The sequence below is a fragment of the Mus caroli genome, unplaced genomic scaffold (assembly GCF_978045245.1).
Source record: "Mus caroli unplaced genomic scaffold, Mus_caroli_1 scaffold_16, whole genome shotgun sequence".
Taxonomy (NCBI): Eukaryota; Metazoa; Chordata; class Mammalia; order Rodentia; family Muridae; genus Mus; species Mus caroli.
The window spans coordinates 56,443,143-56,468,350 of NW_028227271.1; the positions used below are offsets into that span (position 1 = coordinate 56,443,143).

Here is a 25,208-nt window from a genome sequence, read left to right on the forward strand (position 1 = left end):
AGAGGAAGTCTTTGTATTTTACCTGTAATGGACTGTATAGTAAGGCTTAGTATCACAAAAAAATGAGATGGTAGACCTTTTTAAATAGTCTTTTCTTCTCAAATATGAAATCTGTTTTTAAATATGATTTCAAAGATTGAGGAGAAGAAAAGCAAATTCATTCAAATTAGACTGGCCTAAGATGTGGCTGAGCCCAAAGGCTGTAAGTTTATTGCATCTAATATTATTCCAAATAGTAAAAATTCAAAATATTTTAAAGAAAATATGAAATTACATGCAATGTAAGTTCTCTTAGTATAGAATGAAATACAGGTAACCAAAAGATTATTTTAACTAGTAAATTCAAATACATTAATATTGAACTTTTAAATAATAATAATAATAAATTTGGAACTCTGCTTTTAAGGTTGTCCTAGTTACTGTTCTATTGCTGTGAAGAGACACTCTGAACAAGCCAAGTCTGGCAAAAGAAAGCATTTAATTGGAGGCTTGTTTGCTGATTTAGAGGTTTGCTCTATGGTCATCAAGACAGGAAACAGACAGGCATGGCCTTAGAGTAGTAGATTAGAGCTTTACATAGTGGTTTACAGGTAGCAGGCAGACATAGAGATCACTGGGCCAAGCATAGACTATTGAAATCTCAAGTGCCGCACCTGATGACACACCTCATCAGCAAAACCACACCAAGTCCAACAAGATTAGATCTCCTAATCCTTCTCACACCTCTGTTAACTGGGACAAAGCATTCAATCTATGAGGACAACTTTCATTCAAACTACCACATGGGTATTGTGATTTAAGACTACAGAAACATGCCGGGCCATGGTGGTGCACACCTTTAATCCCAGCACTTGGGAAGCAGAGGCAGGCAGATTTCTGAGTTTGAGGCCAACCTGGTCTAAAAAGTGAGTTGAAGGACAGCCAGGGCTATACAGAGAAACCATGTCTCGAAAAACCAAAAAAAAAAAAAAACTACCGAAATATAATCATAATTCATAAGTGGATTCTTCAAATAAAGTGAATAAGCATATATATATGCATATAGATGTATATATAATCATATGAGGAAACTTCAACTCTTTAATTTTACTACAAGTAGAAGAAAGTAAAACAATAAGGTGTCATTTCCTTATGAAACTAAAGAGAATAAATTATCACAGTATTTTTTGCTTGTAGGGTTCTGTGTATTATATTTCACTACAAATTGATATTCCTTGAATTCTGAATACTATTTTGAGCCTTCAACTTAATATTCTTATAAACTCATTAAAATATCACATGTTAATAATCAAAAGACAGTCAAAACTGAATTATATTTTAGAATACAATTTTAAATGTTAACTTACAGTTGTATGTAGACAGAAAAGAATGATTTTGCAGGTTTAAATGATGAGTATAATTATGTGTAATAGATTTAAATGTTCATATATTATTTATAATGAGCTAATTGTAGTGGTGTCTCTAACTTAAATACTTGGACGAAAGCAGGAAAATGAATAACCCTAAGTCATCTTGATCTATATCCTGAGAAACTGTCTCAAAACTATACATACAAACAAACCCCACATGCAAATATATGTTTATATAGCTTATATATGTCCTATATAGAGAGTTTAAACATACTTTATATGTGCATACTCTGTATATGAGAGAGAGAGAGGAGAGGGAGAAGAAGAGGGAGCGGGAAAGAGGGAAAGGGAGAGAGAGAGAGAGAGAGAGAGAGAGAGAGAGAGAGAGAGAGAGAGAGAGAGAGAGAGAGAGAGGAAAGAGAGGAGAGAGAGGAGAGAGAGAGAATTTGGCACATATATGAACTGAGTTTTGATGAAGATATTTTGGAGCAAGGAAAGAAACAATATCAATATTTCAATATTGATTTCCTATAAGTATTTTGTTCATCTGTTTGTTTGTTTGTTTGTTTGTTTGATTGATTTTTCTTTCTTAGCCTCCTCAGCTTCCCAAACTTCAATCAGATGCTTAAAACTTCAGAAAGAAAAAAGGGCATAAGACTATGTAGATTAGCCATGTTTACTTCTCCTTCTAGACTTGGCAACAGTTACAGCTGTTACCCATTATATATATATATATATATATATATATATATATATATATATATATATATATATTAACCTGTCTCCATATTTGTGTCATAAACTATAATAGCATGGAAGGGATAAAATCCATTTAAGCACCATTACTGATTTTCTAAAAGCTTTAGAATTCTAACTCTGAGATAATTCTCAAAAATGATTCTTTTTTCAATCATTGTATTAACCTTAGTGTTTCATGAGTACTTGTGAAATTTTCTTGTAAGTGCAGAAAGGAGAGTTGTAGAATACTCTAACACAGATAGGACAAGTGGAAAAATCAAGTGTCACTGAGTGGGGTATCACTGAGTGATTCCTGCCTGGAGTCTCTGTCTCAGAAGGCAAAGGCAGCAGCAATTACAAAATATTTCTATTCTGCCTGGGAATGAGTTCTAGCTGAAAAAGTCTACAAAATAAGAATTGTCATGTCTTTGTTAAGGTTTCCATTGCTGTAAGGAGACACCATGACCAGGCTACTCTTATAAAAACAACATTTAATTGGGGCTGGCTCACAGGTCAGAGGTTCAGTCCATTATTATTATGATGGGAAACTAGGCTGGAGAGATGGCTCAGTGGTTAAGAACATTGACTGCTCTTCTAGAGGTCCTGAGTTCAATTCCCAGCAACCACATGGTGGCTCACAACCATCTGATAACCTCTTCTGGTGTGTCCGAAGACAGTTACAGTGCACTCACATAAGTAAATAAAAACCAAAAAAAAAAAAAAATCAATCAAAGAAAGAAAATAAAACCACCACCACCAACAAAGAGAGGGAAACATGGCAGCATCCAGGCAGGCATGGGGAGGAGGAGCTGAGAGTTCCACATACTGTTGCAAAGGCAAAAAGAGAAAACTGGCTCCTATGTAGTTAGGAGGAAAGTGGGAAATCCCACCTCCATTCCTCCAAGCATATAGCCTTATGTTCTTGTAAAGAAATGTCTACTTTTGCTTATATGCAAAATGAAGTTTGTATGCATAGTTTAGCAATGTGATGCTCTCCCCAAAATCCTGAATTCATTCTTCAGCAAAGGAAAAACACAAATTTTGTTTCCTTTCATCTTTATAAGATAACTTGAATTCTTTGTTATGATCTCAATTTATTGATTATATATTGTAGACTATCACAAAATCTGTCTAGATATTGCCTTTTAATATTTACTCTTTGTAAGCTTACCTTTTATTTATCTCTTCTTTTTTACCAGTTCCTTGCCTCTCTAACTTCACTGCACCAATGGGAACAGTCCTTTCCCCTGATTATCCAGAAGGTTATGGAAATAATTTAAATTGTATCTGGACAATAATCTCTGATCCAGGGAGCCGGATCCACCTTTCCTTCAATGACTTTGATCTGGAATCTCAATTTGACTTTCTTGCTGTTAAAGATGGTGACTCACCAGATTCCCCTATTCTGGGAACCTTTACTGGGGCAGAGGTGCCTTCCCATCTTACTAGTAACAGCCACATACTGCGACTGGAATTTCAAGCTGACCACTCTATGTCAGGGCGTGGCTTCAACATCACATACAACAGTAAGGGTTTTATTGTTGTGTGTTTGCTTGTTCATATATGCAATATATTTGTTGAGGACTGAAAAGCTATCATGCAAATCAGCCTTCTTGTTTCAAAGACAAAAACAATTAATGCTTTTTATTTCTTGATAGTCAACCACATTTCACTCTCTGTGTGTCATTTCACATTGCGAAAGACCCAATTTAAGAAAATTCATTTCTATGTTTTTACCGTATCAGTTTATAGACTAGGCTTTTCTATTAAAATTTACCCTAAATTTAAGCCTGAATTTGCTACTATTTATTTATCAGTTTAAAGAAAATGAAAATTACTTTTCTTTAGCTATTCAGAAACTCACAGAGAACTTAAACAACTAATGGCAACACACAACTCCAATTCCAAAGAATATCTCTAGTTATCATAGTATTACTGGAGAGAATATTTCACTAAGTAGGGAAAGCTCTCTTGCATGACTATTAGAAAAAAATTACTTCAATGTTTTATAGTATCAACAAAACTTAGCACAATTTCAAGTCTTGTTCTTGCTACTGCATTTTTAGATATTCCCTTCATGTATCCATAACTATAATACCATATTTGCAAGAATGTAAGAGTAAATTAAAAATCAGTATAGGTTGAATAACTTTAGCAGGTCATATATATGAATCTAGCAAGAGCTCAGTAATCGAAAGCTAGCTACTGCACTATATCATTTGATGTTTGTACTATGTTGCAGTGTTTATTATATTTTCCTAGGTTTGAGATATGTTTTGGTATTAGGTTCTATGTATCAGGTTTGCATTTTAAAAGAAACACATTATTCATCTGAAAAATTGTATGACAGTTGCAGAAGGGTAAAGCACATAAAAGAGAAAACTCCATGGTTTTAGATACTTACATATGAATACTGTGTTGTGCAAGTGTATTAGCAAAGACAAGGAATGCTGCTGATATTTAGTGCTTTCTCTTGAATAATCCACTTTGTCTCAGATGCTATCTAACCTTCTGGGTTAATGGGAAAGTGCTCTATCTCAATAGAATTTAGTCTCCAGATATCAGCACTGCCTTTAGAATGAATTTCACCCTGCATCTCACCCTTATCTAAGTAATATTGAGTTTTTTTCAATGAGATACAGAATACAGTCAGTGTCCTTTCAGCTTGACTCTAACTTTCTACATAGAAAGTCCTTTGCAAATGTGTCTACACGCCATTTATATTCAAGTAGCTGGTATATGTGTCATAGAGATTGCCTAAATTGAGATCTTTATCCAAAACTTCTTCAAACATATATATGCATGTTAGTGATTACGTGTTTGCATATGTTTAATTACATTTTAGTTTGTATTAATTGCATGATACTTTTAAGTTCGATGCCTGTGGTGCTGTCAGAAATTATGTCCATTTGATTTCTGAGTTATATTTAATTACATGAATTTAATAATTCCTACTTCAGCTCATTTTTTTCTGAACAAATCTACTTAGACATTGTATATTAGAACAGCACAACCAGAAAATTGAACTTGAAATAAATTTTTATTATTTTTTAATTTATAGTTCTTTGAGTTAATTATTTTTAGTTACAAGATAAAAACAGCTATTCAAATAAATGTACCTATAATATACTTATGTATTTTAGAATATATCTTATTATCTTTTAGTAGATTAAGATAAAAATTATAAGAAAGTAATACAAATTAGGAACAACCATAAAATGATGATTAGTAGGGAAAATTTAAAACGGTTCCTTGAATACAGAATAATTATAGTATCAAATTATAAAATCTTAATGAATAAACCTTATGCTTATAAGCCATGATAATTTTTCCTCACAGAAATAGTCTTCTATTTATACTATATTAAGATAAAATTTTATTATGCATTTATTGTTTTATGGATTCATTTAGTGAAAATTTTAGTTAATTCCAAAAAAGGCATTACTTATTGAATAACCAGATTATTATTATAGTTCTACTTTTTGCTAAATATACATCCTAAAGAAACAACAAAAATACAGAAGTGACTCATGGATCATGAGACATGAGAAAATGACCAAAGATACAGAAGCCATTGAGAGAAATTTAAATTCCAGAACTAAAGATACATTGCAGTCCCTTAAATTTTTATTTCTCTGAAGAGATAAGCAACATGACTTCTTCAAGTCTAACATTCCTCTTTATGGTTATATTTTACTCATTAGGCCCCTCTTATTAAATGTGATAATATCACATCTTTTTGCTTAGAACATGGTCCTTGAAGAATTAAGTTCCTTAGTAGGAAAGATATAAAATAATTACAATATTTTCTGACTAAAAACATCTCCTTTTTACTGGATATTTTATTTATTTACATTTCAAATGTTATCCCCTTTTCTGGTTTCCCTTCAACAAAACCCCTATCTCATCCCCTTTCTTCCTGATTCTATGAAGATTATCCAAAATATTTCCTGTAACCTTCCCAGGGAAATGGTTTTTCATTCCTGGCAAATGTGTTATGGAATTTTTGAAGAAGATGACATAAACCTTTTAGGAGTCATATTAACTAGAATCTGAACATATTACCTTACAGATTCCTATATTAGTTTAGCCTAATGATGAATACAAATAGACAGAATTTAAATTCTTATTTTTAATTTTTTATAGTTTCGTGTGTAAATTATATGTTGAAACATTCACAACTATTACTCATTATTTTGCACATATATTATCAGAGATAAAATTTCTAAACTTACAAAGTAATTTAAAGGGTTTTCAAGAAGAAAGAACCACATTCATTATTAACAGTCACTTTCCACACCCAAAATCTATAGAAATCCCTCTCTTTTTTTATACTCCTAATGTTTTTGCTTCTCCTTTTTAAGCATTTGGACATAATGAATGCCCAGATCCTGGAATACCCATCAATGCTCGTCGCTTTGGAGACAACTTTCAATTGGGGAGTTCTATTTCAGTTATTTGTGAAGAAGGGTTTATTAAAACACAGGGAGCAGAAACAATTACATGCATTCTGATGGATGGAAAAGTAATGTGGAGTGGACCAATTCCAAGATGTGGAGGTAAGCTCGGGGGCAAAGGGCAAGAGGACCCCCAAACCCAGTGCACTTTGCAAAAGCAGGAAGTGTTATTTTTCACAAGAACTGTTGTCTTGTCGTCTCAGTACCTGGTGTGAGCTTCATTGTATGTGTACATAGAACCGAATTAGATTTTTAATTTTTATTCCTAAATATTTTTAGAGACTTTTAGGATCCCTCTTCGAGTCTTCCTATATATAAATATTAACAAATACTAAGGTTGGTATCTTATATAAACCTCTCTTTGACCATTACAGTTATAGTGAACAACATATAAAATTAGTTATTCATTATATGTTCCTTCACATTTCCTTGGTGTTTAATGTTAATATTCAGTTTTCAAAGATTGATTAACGAAATGTTAAGTCAGTTTATTTTAACACATTCATATTTTAAAATGGGTAAATTGTGTAGCTATAGCTGTTTTTTCATTTTTTTTCTTTTGTAGAAAGTCCTAGTCTAAACATTAATCACCATATTTATATTTAAAAATAAATACACGTATATTTAAAAACAGAAATAACATATGTAGATATTAAATATATTCAAATATGTTATATCACTGTAGATTCTACAGAAATGTGTGTTTAGAGGTCTAGGTTCTATTTATAATTGCTGGATTGGAAATATTCAAAATTACAGTTAACTCTTGCCAGACAATTCTAAGAACATATATTTCATTAAGAAAGTAATATATGCAGACTAGAATCATGAAGCACACAATAACAAATGACTGGAATCATTTGGTAATTTATTTTTCTTTTTGGGAGTGCTAGTGATAATGGCTTTGGAGCTGGGCAGAACTCTCAGCAAATAATGGGCTTGCTTTCTAGGACTGAAGATCTTGATTGAATCCCCAGAAATCATGTAAGAGTTTCTGGTTTAGTGACACATGCTTGTAATTCCAAAATGATAGAGGCAGAGAAGGAAGATGTGTGCGCAAATGCGTGTTCACACACACACACACATACACACACACACAATCCTGGACTTTGGGCAAATCTTTAAAATTGTTCCTATCTTTTTTCCTTCACCTTTACATGTGTTCCAACTGAAAATAAAACTTTGATTTCTCATTTGTCTGCAGATTTGAAAATATACAAAGTATTAAGTTCAAAAGTACAATCATTACCTATAAATTACTACTTTCATCAGATCCAACATATCTTCAGTGCCTCATAATTAAGTAGGTCCATATCATATAATTATATTGCCCTTGTGGCTCTTGTTATTAGAATTTCCTTCCTTGTTACTTTAATCAATGTGTCATTTGGGTATCAGTATGATGAAGTAAATGACTTTAGAATACTTACAAACTACAAGCATTATTTATTTGTAAGGCTCTACTCTACTGATAAGTATGATTGTAACATTAATCTTAAAAATGAATGAAGCTGCCCAGTAAACTGTGTAATAAGGAGAATAAAATAACATTCTCTGTTTATATCATACTTCACTATTAACTGACTCCTGCCCTTCTGTCATGAGGTTCTGGGACTGACTTGTGAAGCCAGTCAGAAAGTGTCACAGGCATGTGAAGGAAACGTAGAAAACAGAAAGACTATTGGTTTCAGGGGGGCGGGGTGCGGGGAGGGGATAGCAGTAGGTCTTTGATACAGGAGTATAGGACAGGTAATATGGACATGATAAAGTGACTGAGATATACAAAGACAGAAAGGCTTGCATAGTACACAGTATAGGTGCAGAATTGCTCTGGGGCTAGCATGCAGTTTTGAGCTATTTCAGTAAGCAGGGGTATGATCTGAGCTGTTTTCTCCATTTCTCTGGATGTTGTTTTCAAGTCTCAGTAGGTAGACACAAAAGCACTTCCTGATAATTGCTGAATTCCATTGCCTTATTTGCCTAACTAGGGCATTGATTTTTAAAGTTGACTGACGCCTAACTACATGGGGAGCTAAAACTAATGAAACCATAACAACAAATAATTTTATGAATCACTGCTAATTCTAGAAGGCAATTTTCCACTACCTGTGAAAAATGGATGCTATTTATTTTTTTAAAGTAAAGCACAGTGTGCTGAACTCTAATTTGGCACAGGCCATTAAGCTCTCCAAATATCTCAAAGAGATGCTTTATGAATTTTCTGAAGGAGACTGTTTCTTTCTCTGTGAGGGAAACAGCGAGCACTCAACTTCCCTTCTTATCTGTGTCAATAACGCAGTGGGAACAGGGGTAGGACAAAGTTATAGCCAAGGAAAGCAGAATCAAAACAGGCCAGGAGCAACATTGCTGTCACCATTGCAGGATTACCAGGATCGAGGGCTACTCTTTGAGTTGCTTTCCTATGCAAACAAATCCTACCTAACTCTGGAGACAAGAGGTGATTTCTTAGCTTTTAATATTAAGACTCGTAATGACTCTTCCGTTCCTGGGTCCAAATTCTACATAATGACAACGAAATTCTTACAAATTAAAAACAAAAAAAAACAAAGAATCAAAAGTTCCACACCTCTTGGTACCCAAGCAGCCTGGTTTACTTGGCAAACAATGCATATAAACACTGTTCCTGTCCACTTTCCTCATTAGAAAGCTTTTATTTTGATAGTATTTTTGTTATTTTTAATATGTTTCATCATTTAATGCACTAGAATAGCCTCTCAAAAAAGTTTAACATTGTAGATGAAGTTTTTCATTAAAACATAAAAACCTTCAAAACAAACATTTAATATAGAATAAATAAGAGCATGCTTCCATAAATGTTGGCATTTTATTTCTTTGACATGAAACAGTGCAAATGCAATGCATTTTAAGTTATTTAAAAATGTGAATTTTTATTTATTACAACTAGAAATATTAAATTATTTCATGAGATCTTACAGAACAAGGTGGGGGTGTGTGGTTTGATTAGGCAACCGGGGGCTTCCATCTGCCTCAAGATGCCACAATCCACAATCACTTCTCCCAACTCTTATCTGCTACCATTGTCTAGTGGTTCTAGCTTTGTGGCATAACACCCTGTCTATCATTAGCAGTCTGAAAGCGTTGGGAATCTTTGATCTGCCATAGTCTTTGAATGCGGCTAATCAAACCAAAGGAGAAAAGGAGTAGTGTCATGTTTTCCCATGGATGAAGATGAGTTCATTTCTAGTAGTTTAAATATGGTTGTAAGAAAATGTTGATGTCTACCTTTTATTCAAAAAACTGACATCAAGTGCTAATTAAGTAAGGATGGGTTTGGCCATACAGAGAAGATGGACTTCCTCCCATAAATTGGGTTTATCCAGTCTCACCATGGTGACAATTGGTTAGATATTTTGTAAGTCTGGTAACTCTTGCATCTGCTAATTAATAGGAAACAAAATACATGTTTCCACAATCACCACTGAAGTCAATTCAGGCTAAATTCCACAAACACTCATCTTTATTAAGTAGCAATCAGTGATTTTTTTTTTTTGATCCACATTCAAAGTGTACCCTGAGTATAATTGGCTCTATCTAGGGTTAACCTTTGCACGGTATTCATTCCACAAAAGCATGCCAAAGCTGTTAAGATTGTGATAGTTACTTAATATGGGGTGCTTAGTGGAACTGAATAGGAAATTTCATAATGAGTTACACAGAAAACTTGCCTTCAATCCTCATCTTTTCTCGTCGTCAATCCTTCACTCATAGCAGCTGCTTTCTCAACTTTTCCCCTTTGGCCGAACTCTGCGCAACCCCACTCTTCATCTGTAAACATGATATATGCAGTACATGCCCTGTGCTGAATGTCTGTGAATTTCATCATTATATTCAGACCTCTGATGTGAAGTTTTCTTATTAATATAAGGCAATCTTCCTTCTTTCTTTTTATAATAGAAATCTTCTTTTTGCTTTCCCTGATCAGAATCCCTTCTGTAAGCTGCTGAGGTCATTGGCAGGCACACCTGCCTCCATGCATTCCAGTATGCCCTATATCAGCCTCCTTGCTAGGAACATTGGCAAGGGAAGAGAAAAGCCTGACACAGTTGCATTTAAATTAAACTTAACTCTTTATCTGACTGGTGACTTTAGGTCTCTTCAGCCATGGGTCCAATGTTGCTTTGCCTTAATTGTTGTTGAAAAGCTACAATAAATACTGGACTTCCTCTACCATGGCAAGCTATGTACTTAGAGCTATCCTTGAGCTACAAATTCTGGAATCCCTTAAGCACTCTACAGAACACCATATGATGAAGCCACTGGGATTTACTTTATTTTATTCCATTTTATTTTATTTTTGTGAGCAGTAATACTAAATAGAAGGAATATATTTAAAAATGATCTAGGAGATTTTTTTTCCATCCCAGAATATGGGAAACTCCTTTTTCTCAGTCATTTTGATGGATAAGATCACACCTGCCTCATTTTCTAAAAAGGCACTTGTTTATTGTCTATACCTCATATGATCTTAACACCATCACTCAACCTTTGTTGTCATACAGTGTTGTGTATCTCATTTTGCTTCACCTTCTGTTTAGTTTACAAAATATGTGAGACTGTTTTGACTTAGGAATTGATTCTGTGACTTTTAGTAAACTGACCCTAGTACACTCTGCCATATATTTACCACCATTGTGCTTGATCCTGAAACCTCTTTGCAGCTCATCCTAATTAATTTTGAGCATCTAACGCTTTCCATAATTTTACTTGTTTTTGAGTACTTATTTTCAAGGTCTCACATAATTCTACGCACAAGTATAGTGGAGCCAACTACCACTAAATGACAACTTTAAAATATGTTTGTCACAAAAAAAGTTAATATACCCTGTGGGTATAGAAAAATAAGTTCAGATATCTACTAGATTACAAACATATTAGAAATGGATTCTGCACACAGACTGAGACAGGTTACTTTGATAGGGGCAGATATGGATACAAATATTTTTTAACAAAAATAATAAGATTAGTAGGGGTGATAATTATGATAACTGAAAGGACTATTATTGAAGGCTAGAAGAAAGCACTCACTCTAAGAAAACAAATCACATGAACTAGGGATTCCTCAAATACTTCAATTGGAAATGCATCAGTAGCAACCAATCCCGGGAGGAATGTATTGGGAAACAAGGAAGTTCTGATGAAATAGGCATCATGACTACCTTCTTTTTCCTCAAGTAATTATCCTAGTATCTCAAGAAACTGTCTTTCCTTTGCATTTACCTAAGGCCCATTTTCCAGATGACATTTTTTAAATGTTTCTAATAATCCTCACTTTTGACAAGTTAGACGACAACGTTGAAGTTTAATCTTCTAGCATCAGGAATTCAGCCGGACATCCTATCCTTCACTGTTCTCAAACTGCCATTTCTATTTTAGGTTTGTTTTGTTTTTTCTATAATGCCCTTTGGAATTTTTTTGTCATGTCTTTTTATTGTATTTCTTCCCACCTGTATTTACATGTGGAAATTTTTCCTAATAATTTAGTGTTAGATATCTCAATTGTCTAATAGGCTGTAGGCAAATTCAGTATTTTATGAAAAGTATAAAAGGGCAACTAGTGACCAAGAAAATTTGATAATGATTTATGGGGTATGAACATTTTATATAATTAATGCAAGTTTCACAAATATCTCCCCCAATCCTCTCTTACTTTCACAGTATATCTAAATTTTAGACAATCATCAGCATCAATTTATCTCCTGGATTACACAACTGCCTTTTTAATAAGCTTTTTCCTTCCTGTTTCTGTTCTATGCTCTGTTTATATGTGCTCAGAAGTTCTACCTTCTCTGAAAGCCCCAAATTAAAGCAGCATATAGACTGCTGTGCTCTGTCCCATAGAAGGATGAGTTCATCCCATGATAATGTTTTCATTTGAGAAACTATCTTCTTGGGAAGAGTAGAAACATTCTCTCCCTTACTACAGGAAATTATGCATGTTTAAAGCAGAGATAAAGGTTTCGACATATCCTTTCAAGCTACTTTCTGAGTTGTAATCCAACTTCATATATGCTTGTTTCTGAGCTTTACAATAATAAATCAACCACTGTATTTGAAGAGAAATTAAAATAGGCATCATACCAAGAGACATAGGATAAAACAAGAAAGTTCTCCTCAAGGTGTCAAACAGTAAATTATAAGACCCTCTCACTTTTCTGTTTAAAGAAACAAGACAGTTGAAAGTAAATTAGTTCTATCTCTGTTGCAGACAAAGAAAAAAAAAACTTTCTTTATATGAGGATTTAGAGTCATTGATTCATGACATTTTAAAACTAAGGAATGTCACAGAGTAACAATCAGGAATTCTGAAACAAGAGGGGCTTAATTTACAGAATGAAAATAAGCATTTGGCTAGAAATTATCTGCCATTTTGTGATAAAATGTGAAGTGTATATTTTATAGTTTAGAGCTTGATAGTTTTATGTTAGTTGACAGAAGCTACAGTCACTTGGGAAGAGGGAATCTTAATAGATAGAAAGCCCCAAGTAATATTGATTGAGGATTGTAGGAGGGTCCAACTAACTGTGGGTGATGTAATAGCTGGATAGATGGGTATAGATGATTTAAGAAACTAATCTGATCAAGCCTAGGTAAACAAACCAATAAGCAGCACTCAACAAAGGCCTCTGCCTCAATTTCTGTCTCCATCTTACTGCCTTGAGTTTCTTCCCTAACTTCTTTTTTCAGTACAAGATTTGGAACATTAAGCTGAAATAAACAAACCCTTGTCTTCCCAAGTTGTTTTTGATCATGTATTCTATCAGAGCAAGAAATACCAAATCAAGACAATGATTAAAAATCAAATTGTCTTCAATGGCTGAATTATAAAATTATATAATTTTTATGGGAAATGTGTTAAATCTAAAAACTAAATTTCACATAATTAAAGATACAGTTGTGGCTCACTGTTGCTTTTCTCCAAATTTTCTCACCACTGTGCTTACTCTTGGCAGGAGTGGATGTTTTAGAGCTATCTTGAATGTTTTGTTCACTATATTAATGATTTTTATCCAGTATCAAACTTTATATAAAACTTATGTGCTGATATCACTGAGTTCTGTTTGACACATCCTTGTGTTTTCTTTTAAAAGTTCCAGGAACATATTGAGGTTTGTAGTATAAATTTAGAAGTAAATTGTTTCTCATATTTTCTGAGCATATATGTATCTTACATTTTTGTCTGGATTTCTTAAGGCTATGATGCATATATACTTCCTCCTACATGTTAGCAGTCTACACTATAGCCAATAGAGCCCTCATAATTATAAAGCAAGTTCCAAGTAAAACTAAATGGAATATTGGCCTTTACAGTTACATGGTCATGTTCTTGAATACAATTAGGGCATAAAATATTCAGTGAGCTTCTTTGTAGATTAAAAAGTATTTCATTTAATGAAATATATTAGAAGAGTTGTATAATTATATAGGCTCAAAGCTGGTAATTTAATTTAGATGCCTAGTTAAAATTGAGTGAATGGAAAGTTATCTCTTATTAAGTCTCATAATAATTTCAAACAATATGGTCTTTGCTGCCTTTGTACCAAGAAAAACAATACTAGCAAATGTGAATAGGAAGAATCGAAGCCAATAATTCTGGTAGCTCTCTAATTACTAACATAGGCCCTTAGCTGGTTTATATTCCCTGTATTGGATATATAAGTCAACTCTTCTGTCTCAATATTGATCCCAGCCATTCCACTCTCAGTACATCTAAGCTGAAGCTATGGAACTAAGAGAGATCTCTGCATCTTTGTTTCATGCTTGTAGCTGTTAGATTCACGGAGTGCTTAGTTTTTGTTCACCCCCAAGTAGAAGAATGAATAATAATTCCTTCACACATAATGAGAGCAGAATGCAAGCACTTCCGGAGACTTAGATACATATGTGAAAGAAAGATTGCAACCCCCAAGTGTATATGTGCTTATTCACTGAACCTATAGATATGTCTTTCATGACTAGTGAACATAAAAAAAGAAAGTAAGCTGGGCATGGTGGCTCATGCCTTTAAAATCCCAGCACTTGGGAGGCAGAGGCAGGCGGATTTCTGAGTTTGAGGCCAGCCTGGTCTATAGAGTGAATTCCAGGACAGCCAGGGCTACACAGAGAAACCCTATCTCAAAAAACAAAACAAAACAAACAAACACACAAACAAAACAAAAACAAAAAAACAAAAAAAAAAAAAGAAAAGAAAGAAAGTGATAAATAGCTATCAAGGTGGATATATGCAAAGCCCTGTAGTTCCAAAAGTTTCACAATTAACATATATGTGTACCTTCTGCATTAACCGGATTGTCTTCCTTTCCTGTAGGTTTTATCTTGTCTCCTCATCTTCATCTTCATCTTCATCTTCCTCTCTGTCTCTCTGTCTCTCTCTACCCCTCTCTAAAACTCTCAATCTGCCTTCTTTTGCCAGTGCCCAATTATAGGCTCTAGCCTTATCTTTCACCTGCCCTCACCTGAGTACAGACAGCAATCTATAGACACCAATAACCAAAAATGGGTACAGAGTTTAAAAGAGAATACTAAACATAGAAATCTTTAATGTCTGAGAAACATTTAAGTAAATGTTCAACACCCTGAGTCATTAGTGAAATGCAAATCCAGCTAACTCTGAGAACACCCATCAGGATGGCTAAGGTCAGAATCTACTGGGACAGCCCATCTAACAAGGATGTGTAGTAACGGGAACACTCCTCTAATCCTGGTGGAAGGACAAACTTGTACAACTACTCTTTAAATCAATTTGGCAGTTTCTCAGAAAACTGAGAATAGTTCTACCTCAAGACCCAAGTGTAGCACTCCTGCTATACCATCTTCCCAAAACACGTTCTCAACAATGTTCACAGCAGCTTTATTTGTAATAGAAGGAAGCCAAACAACCCAGATGTCCCTTAAATGAAGAAAGGAATTAACTTCATAATAAATGAAATACAAGAAGAGATCATAGACTTATCACAAAAGCCTGGAGCAGAGCAACATCCATAAATGGTTGAGTTTACTGGGGAATCAAACACTAAAAGACCTATTTCTCGAATCTCTGACTTTCAAAAAGACTCATTGATTCTTTTATGTGACAGGAAACGTTCTCAATTCTTGCTACCACTACTACCACCACCAAAAGGAGATTATGGGAGCATGACCTCCTTTGTACAAACCTTAATTCTTTCCCCCACAAAAAAATCAAGGGATAAAAGTTAAAAGAGGCAGCCAGTTTTCTATTCTGAGACTGGGACAGAGAATCAGCAAGTGGGGACCTTAACACAGTGTACTTCCCTCCATTTCATAGAGTTATTTTGGATGAATGGGCTAAGGTAAGCAAAGGGTTTGAAAACGAAATAGTAAAAGTTAGCGTATATTCCCAAGATGTTTGCTTTTAGGAAGAGGGGGATTTAGTCGTGCATATTTGAGGTGGAAGTCAGAAAAAAAATTGGATGAAACCATGCTTTGTGTCTGCTCTAATGATTTCAGAATGCTCCATAAAATGCTTACTCAAGCAAAAACTTCCTCACCCTCAGAATAGATCTGCCTGAATTGTTCTGCTTTATGTTTCCTCCCACTCCCTAGTGAGATATCTGAGAAAATTTTTAGAATGAATAGGATGGAACTGGAGTCCCTGGAGAACTGTTTGGAGGCAGGGCAGGACTTGCATGCCTGATGAACTTCCTCATTGAAGATAAGGGGTTTTCTCTTGAATCTCAATTAGCTACAGAGGAAAGGGAGCCCTTCTGCACAGACATCACATTCTCTGTGGAGAGGGTTTTTTGAAGAAGCAATTAGAGTAACAACTCCATGCATATATCAGAACTGATTTGTAATTCTAATACAATGTGTGTTCACACATGCACACAGTTTTCTTAAAAGATGAACTCTTTTTTTTTTTTTTTTACATTTATATAATACTGCATTTCACCTGTAGGTCTACCATAAAGAAACAAATAATAGCCATTGACACAGTTTAACTGCTACTTTTTGCTAGGTTAAATTTGAAAAAGAAATAAAAGGAACATGAAAGTTGAAGAAGTGAATCAAGGCTCAAATTTCTGAAGCATTCAAACTCTTTCATTATTGTGACTATAGCTTCACCTTTTTAGTGATAGTTTAAAACTTGAATGTGCCTTAATTTTATTGAGTCACCATCCAATGTCCATAGACTAGCTATGTCAATGATCATTTTCCAGAGCCACAATACAAAGCAAATTAAAGAAAGGCAGAAAGAATAGAAGCACCGGTGTGTGATGATACGGGATGGTGTGTTTATCAGGTACCTCACCATAGAAGGGTCATTACTCTGACCAAAAGCTAGATGGCCTGCTTCCTAAATTAATTGTTGCTAACCCTATCATCAAAACTCTAAATCTCCAATTTCCTTGTGAGTGATCAAGTATAACTTGTCTACTGACGTTACCTCCTGCTGTGAAAAGTCTAACTTCCTTAGAACTCTTACTGAAGAGAATTTTGTCTTAATTCTATTGGATGATTAGAGTTTTATGTGGGCCTTTAAGTATGCTGAGTACTTTGAGTGTGTTACTTTTTAGTAACTAAATGAATGAACCAATACTTGAATGCAGTTTTTAATAACAACTTTTATTTATTAGAAAAATTAAATTGGAGGGATGAACTGGGTCACACTGTTATTACTTATGTGCATGCTGTTTGCATTAATGCAAAATGGAAATAGTATAGGCAATAAGCTGTATCTCAATAATATATCCCAGGTTTTTCCCTGTATTACTGACTTCTCTGTCCTTGTGATAAAATATTTTGATGAAACCACATTAAAGAAGAAAATGTTCATTCTGGCTTGATATTCCAGAAGGGATTTTCATTGTCGCAGGGAAGAGATGATATTAGGAGCTGAAGGACTGACTGGCAATCAGAAGTCAAAGAAAGGGAAGTAGGGCCAGATTGCAAAACCTCAAAGCTTGCCCCTACTGCCTTCTTCCTCTTCAAGCAAAGTTTCAACTCCTAAAGGTTCTACAAACTTTCCAAACAGCAAGAACTTGGACTAATTGTTCAAAAACATGAGCTTAAGGAACATTTTTTTCATTTATACCTACAACATCCCTTTTCTTTTCAGAAACTGGAGAGAGAGTCTATACTTATGATATCTCTGAGGTAGAGACCCAACCATTTCTCTCCATTGGTTTATGTTTTTTAAAGAGGTCTATGAGGGTTAAAGAAAATAACCAGAAGGATCAGGACGAGCCTACTTTTTAACATTGGGAATTGTGGATTGTCTTATAACGTTAGACTTGTATTCTGTAAATATATTCTTTAAACAAGCTTCCTAGGTACCTGCCAACTTTAATCTTATAATCTTATAATACTTGCATCTTATAATTCCTACAAATACATCCTAAAAATTTACATAAAGTTTTTCTTCTCATTAACTAGAAAGCACAGTGTCACTCACAATAGTATTTTTTACTTCCTGATCTCTCCTCTACATATGCTTAAACTATATTTTGGCAACCTCTTTGTTCTTCAAGAGGTTTGTTTGTATGTGTGTGTGTGTGTGTTTTTCCTGTCTCTTGAACATTGCCTTATTTCTTCTGTATATCCAGAATCTGACCCTGAGCATCTAGTTGCCTTGTAGAAATTCTCTCAGAACTGAGAGACACTCAGTAGTTAAGAGAACTTGATGCTCTTTCCAGAGGATCTAACTGAGCAATTACCATATCAGGCATCTAACAAATGCCTATAGTTCCATCTCTAGGGAATCTGATCCTATCTTCTGGCCTTTGCAGGCTCCTACTTACACATGGTATTCACTCACAGAAACACACATACACATAAAGTAGAACAATATTAATAATTTAAAAACTTTAAAATTTGTCTATCTATGTAAGGCAGATAAAATATTACAGATGTTTACAAATTTTTAAAAAGTTTTAACAGACTGTAAATCATCAGACACAGAAGAAAAATCCTCTTTTACAAATAAGGAAATAAAAATAAACTAAAGTTGTTATCATGGTATTTAGAAAAACACAAGAAAAATCAAGAAGAGGGAAGACCAACAAGACCAACGGGTGTATACTTCCTTCCTCCTTAGAATAGGGAACAAAATAAATCTATAAAGGGAGTAAGCACTGCCTAAATATATTTTTTCTCAGAAAATTAATATAATAAATTAAAAAGTAGTTCCAAACTTCTAATTGAAAGATTTCAATTTGAATCTAAACTCTACAATAACTTAGGCCCACCAGAGATTCATATCAAATCATAGTTTCTGTGCTATTTCTCCCATCTTTAAGATAGAAAATGGGATAGATAAATATACTATAACTTTATTTTTTAAGGCTATTCAGGATTATCATGATAGAGGAGATTGAAATAAACTGCTCTGAAAGGAAGGCAAGATTTTTGAGCAGGAGTGTGACCTTGTAAAAGACCAATGGGGAAGGTAAACAGGAAGACACCTAGTGTGATTAGTGCATTTGTGTTCTAACTGGAATTTAATGAAGTCCTTGCCAACCTTCCCACTGAGATTCCGCAAAGCACTGTTGATGACATTTGAGAGGAGAGGTATAATTCCTGAGTTGTAAAAACTGTGAGAATCTGTTTGACTAAGGGGAGATTTATATCTTAAAGGGAGAGAATAATTTATGGTTTCTAAAGTAAGTGTTCCAAGTCAAATAAGCAGGCATGAGGCTGCTTAAATAAGGAAGAAGCCTTTCTAAAATATTCCCAAACTGAACGTTGTCTAGACCACATATCAATAAGCTATTTTATTGTTTCATAAAAGCTAGGAAATAATTTTAACAGTTGCTAGTTTCTTAATTTACACACTTAGGAGCAAGAAAAGTCCCAACAAAAAGTTCATCTTAAATGTTTTGATATACTGGCTACTGGCTAATATTTTACCTTCTATAAAACCATTTTACAAAGGTCTACATATTCAACCACTCTACTTTTCTAAATTCTCACCTCTTCTTTCTACCCACATTAAAGCTTTAACATAGCCTGTTATAATCATGATTCCTCTGGGAAAAAAAATCCACTTCTTATTTTCTATTTTTTTAAATATGTCACATATTCTCTATCCTAGTTAATTACTACTTCTATGATGAAATATCATGGCAAAAAGGGAGTTGGAGAGGAAAGAGTTTATTGGCTTACATTTCCACATCATTGTTCATCATGGAAAACTGTCAGGTGGGGAAATCAATCAGAGCAGGAAACTGCAAGTGGGAGTGCTGCTTACTGATTTACTCCAAATTTGGCTTACTCAGCATGATTCTTTATAGAATCCAGGACTACCAGCCCAGAGGTGGCATCTCCCACACTGGACTTTGTAGGCTTAGATTTTTTCAAAACCTACTTTTCATGAGGTTTCTTAAATGCTCTAACATCTCTTTTAGTTCACCACCTACCAGAGGTTGGGAAAAGGATTGGTTAGTAGACAAAGAAGAATTGGACATATTTAGAAATATTTCTTTGGACTAATCAAATCTGTATTGTCAGGATATCAGCAATTAAAGTCACATCGATGCTTGATCCACTTACAAACACCATTCAGGAATCAGCATTGGCAGGACTAGCAAACACCATAAATAAATCAATAATGGCAGGTCAATCCAGTAGAAACCACAAGCTCTACCAATCAGCCTGAGTCCATGGAAGTGGTAAGAAGCCTCTGGAAAACTACTAGAAGTATTTTGGTGCATTTCTGTTTATGAAGTCATGGCAAGCAATGATCAGCAATGCAGGCTAGGTGAACCACTACTACACAGCATTGTCAGCAAAGACCAGCATCAGCAAAGCCCAGTGAAGACCAAAAAAGAGTGGCAAGGTAAACCAATACCATCCAGTATTATACACTGTATGTTGGGCTATAAGTCTATCTTTTCCAAACATCATGTGCTCTCTCAAGCATCTGCTCTAGCAAAACATCACATGCCCCTTTTCCAAGTTGCTTTCAGAAAAATTCATGTGTCTGTTCTTAGCAAAACATCTTTCCACGAGTCTGCTTCTGCAGAAACATCCTCTCCTAAGACAGTTTCCAGAAAATTATCAAAAGACACAACTGAGTCTTCAAACAATCCAGAAATTTCTACTTCAGGGCTGGCCACTCTCATGTCAATCACTAATTAAGAAAATGCTCTGCAGGTTTACCCACAGCCCATACTTAAAAGGCGTTTATTCATTTGAGGTTCCCTCCTCTCAAATGATTATAGCTAATGTCAAGTAGACAGCACACTCCAAGTTTAGCACTAAATGGTATTAGCCTTTCTGTGTAGCTTCTGTGTTTTTATAGTAGCCCGTTGTTTTAAAATGAAGTCAGCATCCATCCTGTTTATATGCCAAAGTTTTAAGAAACAATTTTGGTTCTTTTGCATTTTTATGTTACATTGTGTCATCAGTAAGTATTTTTGACTTTACATTCTAACTACCTCATTCATCTCTTCCTGTAATAGCCTTATGTCAGATTCTGAATAAGCCTTTCTTATTTTTTGTAAACTACTGTTGCTGATCTCAGAAGTTCCAAATGCACTGTACATGTATGATATATTCAAATGAAAACAGCAACCTTGCCGTACAATTTTTCAATTATTTATGCCTTACTTTCAGTAATTTAATATACTAGATACATTTCTAATACACTCACTTTCATCATCACCCATTTCTTCATGGTCTTACAAAAGCTTATTTAGTATTATTTAAAAATATTATACTTATTCAACCCCATACAATCACACGCATGCTGTTACTTCATTTCCAATATCCTTCATCTTTTCTCTATTGAAGAATTCTGATTCATCCTTAATAGATCCAATTAGATATCTTCTATGAGTCCTATATATCCTCTAACATGACCATAGTTTTCATATAATTATTTTGAATGTTGTCTGTTTCTTATCTTTCAAAAACATACAGAAAAGTAGCATCTTTAGGGAAAAAAAGAATGTAAAGAAACAATATTTTATAGTCAGGATACTTATTTTCAAATCCTTGAGTGATAATACATAAATTATTTATAATGTTTACATGTATAGTTATTCAAAATAATAGTTGTCTTTGTCTCTGTCTGTCTGTCTGTCTCTCTGTCTCTCTCTCACACACATACACAATGTCTGTTCTACTCAGATAAGCCTTAAATTACTTTGTAGCTAAAGATGACCTTCATTTTCTCATTGACAAGACATTACCTTCCATGTGCTGGAATTATAGAATCACATCATTATATCCAGATTGTGCAGTGTTATAGATTGAACCCAGTTTTTCATACTTGCTACTAATACACATTACTACCAACTAAACTATTGCTCAAGCTTTTCTTTTCAGTGTGTCTTTCTTTTATTCTTCTTTCCCTATGCTAGTCCCCACATCCCATGCTGCCTTGCTATATAGCTCCACCAAGAAGTGGAGAGCAAACAACAATATTCTTGTTTCTGCCATCATTGGCACAGCAGTCGATGAAATTTTTATTAGAGATATGTATTTTCCTTGACCCATGAGGCATCTCAGTATACCACTTAACAAAAAAGAAACAATTTTAAAAGTTATTTGTGTGTTGCATAAAAAGTATGGTTGAGTGAAGAAAGGAATATTTGTATTAATGAGTAAGCTTTTGAAAATACCTCTTTAGGCTTTTAGCTTCTTTACTGCTAAGTATTTCAGAATTTCTTTGATCAATTAGTGATACTGCCTGTGCTTGGTATTAATTTCTTCAGTTTATTACCTTTAAATGTAAGGATATGTATGTAGTTACTTTAGGTATAAAATGTATCTGTACTTCTGAAGTATCAACAGTACTATTTATTTCAAGCTTTTGGAGAAAATAACATGTATATAAATTTTGTTATTTCATTGATATTATTTAGAGCAGGTCAAATGACATTAAGTGGATATTAAAATGAATTATATATAAAGAGAATTACTACATAATATTGTATTTTCCTAAGTTTGATATATCAAAATTTAATGTTTAAACAACTAATTAATTTTCTTTTCATATTATCACCCATGCTGCCCATACCTTTTCATAAATCCTATCTACCTTATTAATATTTTCATCATTGCCAGGTGATGGTTTGAAAATTCAGCTCATTTCTGCTGTGTTCTCAGTTGCTTTCAACTCTGGACTGCTTTCTGCTATAGGTTTCCTTGTTCTCTTTAGTGTTTCAGTCTTCCATTTGCCTGTTTTGTGTACTCTGGGGTCTTTCCTGTGACTGTTCTGTAGCTTCTCTCTCCTAGCATTCACTAGACAGCCAGCACCTTAGATCAAGACTTTTCTTGATTGACTCATCTGAGCAAACCCCTCTCTTCTTAGGTTTCAGGGCTTCTGCAGACTTTTGACATGATAATTATGTAGAGAATCTACTTCAGTATATGTGATAAGCTTCATAGGACCACATTGAGTGAAGCCTCTACTCAAGATTGAACTTTCAGGAAGCATAAGAGATATTCCTGTTTTGATTGTTTTTAAAGAACTCACTCATCTCTTCCCTCATTCTTTAGATGGATAGGTCAAACAAAGTGCATCTCAAAGCTTTATGTTTTAACCATTTTTGGCCCTTCTGCAATAACTAATTTTATGACTCATTACTTCATTTAATGACTAGATGCATAAATGCTTTCCTAGAATGACATGAATTGATGAAGTAATAAAAGTTCCTGCCAAATATGCTCCACATCGTCTGTACCTTCTCTAAATAAAATAGTACTGTGTTTTAAATTATATTAACTTAGGTGATGATTGTGCACAAAAGTTCATATTTAAAACATCACAACACTGAGTGAAACTAATTTTTATGTCATCCAAACTTTAAGAGTATGTAATCCTCATGACAATGAGTGCCTTGGAAAGCTTTTAGGAAACAGTATTGGAATCAGTTATATAAAAGGATTTGATTGATTAATGAACATTCTCATAGAAATAGCATATTTTATAATTTCACCTAGAAAATACTTCACTCAAGTCAGATGGGATTGCATATGCCTATAATTCCAGAGTGAGGGTGGCTATGACTATAGCTTACATATTTGAAGCCTACCTGAACCACCACATACTAAGTCTCATAACAACCAAAACAAGCTTCAAGTTTCTCAAGTGTGTGTTTTATGAGGATGATTTCTCTTAGTCAGTTTACATCTAACTATGGCACAGATAATAGCCTCTGTGAGTGAAGAAGTTGGTAAGGTGTTTTATATGGGCTATACCTGGGTATTCTTGCTATGAGAAAAATGGAGGGTAGGTTTCTAAATGGTTTGGATATGGGAATAAGAGATAAATAAACAAACAAACAAAAAAGAAATTAAGGACTTTGTCAGACTTTTTGCTTTACACCAACTACTATATACATATTCATATCCTCGATAAAGATAATATTCCATTAATTTTTGAGCAAATAATTTGAATTTTTTTCCAGCTTGTAGAACTTTAGTCAGGTATTCTCTTTGCAAGTTTGTTTATCCATTTATACAATGGGATGTTTATGTTCCAGGTCCCAACAATGCTGTCTGTGGTTTCATTTGTTCTTGAGTTTAAAGAAATATAGAAAATAAAAGACAACAACAATCACAGTGTTAACTAGAAGTTTTAATTTAATGTAAACAAATAAAATAGATCAACATACATATCTAGGAAATTATGTCCTGATAACTCCAAAATATAAAGCACATATTTGGCAGTTGAACCAAAACAAAAGATCAAATAACTGGGGAAGAATAGCAATAGACAATAAACTAGTGATGATCTACACCCTCTTACTTACTTTTCTATTGCTGTGATACAATATCATGACCAAGACAGCTTGTATAAAGCAAAGAGTTTATTCAGGTCTTATTATTTTAGAGGGTTAGATAGAGTCCATGACTATCATGGCAAGAAGCATGGCAGTAGGTATTGTTCTGGAGCAGCAGCTCAGAGTCACAATCTGATTCAATTCACAAATAAAGGCAGAGAGAGAGAGAGAGACAGAGAGAGAGAGACACAGAGAGACACAGAGAGAGACAGAGAGGGGGAAAGAGAGGGGGGGAAGAGAGAGAGAGAGACACTGGAATTCTTAGGGCTTTTGAAACCTCAAAAGTATACCCCATACAACAAAGCCACACCCCCTAGACCCTCCTAAACAGTTCTACCATTCTAGGGGCTTAGAATTCCAAATTATGCGCTTATAATGACCATCTTCATGCAAATCACTGTATAAACTATAATAGTGACTCTGGAATAAAAGAGGTTCACAGTATAATTTGAGAACATAAGTAGAAAAATAGGAAAGAACCAAAAACTGACAATTTATATATCATTTCAAGTGGAAGATGAAGAATGTGAATACACATAAGGTATATAGAGAAAGCTACCTGATAATTTGAGGATGACTAGCTAGTAGTGACCTGTGAAGTTTAGCTGTGTCACAATTTTACAAGTATATGATCTCTTTAAGGGGAAGATCCTTTAATCACAGAGAGAATTAAGTATATGTATCTTTACATTCAAAATAGCATTAATTACCACTTAATGGACATGTTAACAGATTCATTTAAATCATAGTTGGAATACATATGAGAATTCAATCATCTCAGTACTTACAATGCAAAGACAGAGAAATTGTGGTGAGTTGGTTAACCTGGGCCACATAGTGAGTAGCAGCATAGGCTGAATAACAAGAACTTGTCT

The 25,208-nt window shown here is 34.2% G+C and overlaps 1 protein-coding gene across 3 annotated transcripts in view; it reads left to right on the forward strand.

The window, feature by feature from the left end:
- Positions 1–25,208, forward strand: part of Csmd3 (CUB and Sushi multiple domains 3) — a 1,262,970-nt gene that overhangs the window by 795,879 nt on the left and 441,883 nt on the right. For all 3 annotated transcript variants that reach the window (XM_029469819.2, XM_021183659.3, XM_029469820.2), the window contains 2 exons: positions 3,287–3,613; positions 6,452–6,646. In XM_029469819.2, the coding sequence (XP_029325679.1) occupies positions 3,287–3,613; positions 6,452–6,646 (522 nt within the window). The remainder of the gene's footprint in view (positions 1–3,286; positions 3,614–6,451; positions 6,647–25,208) is intronic.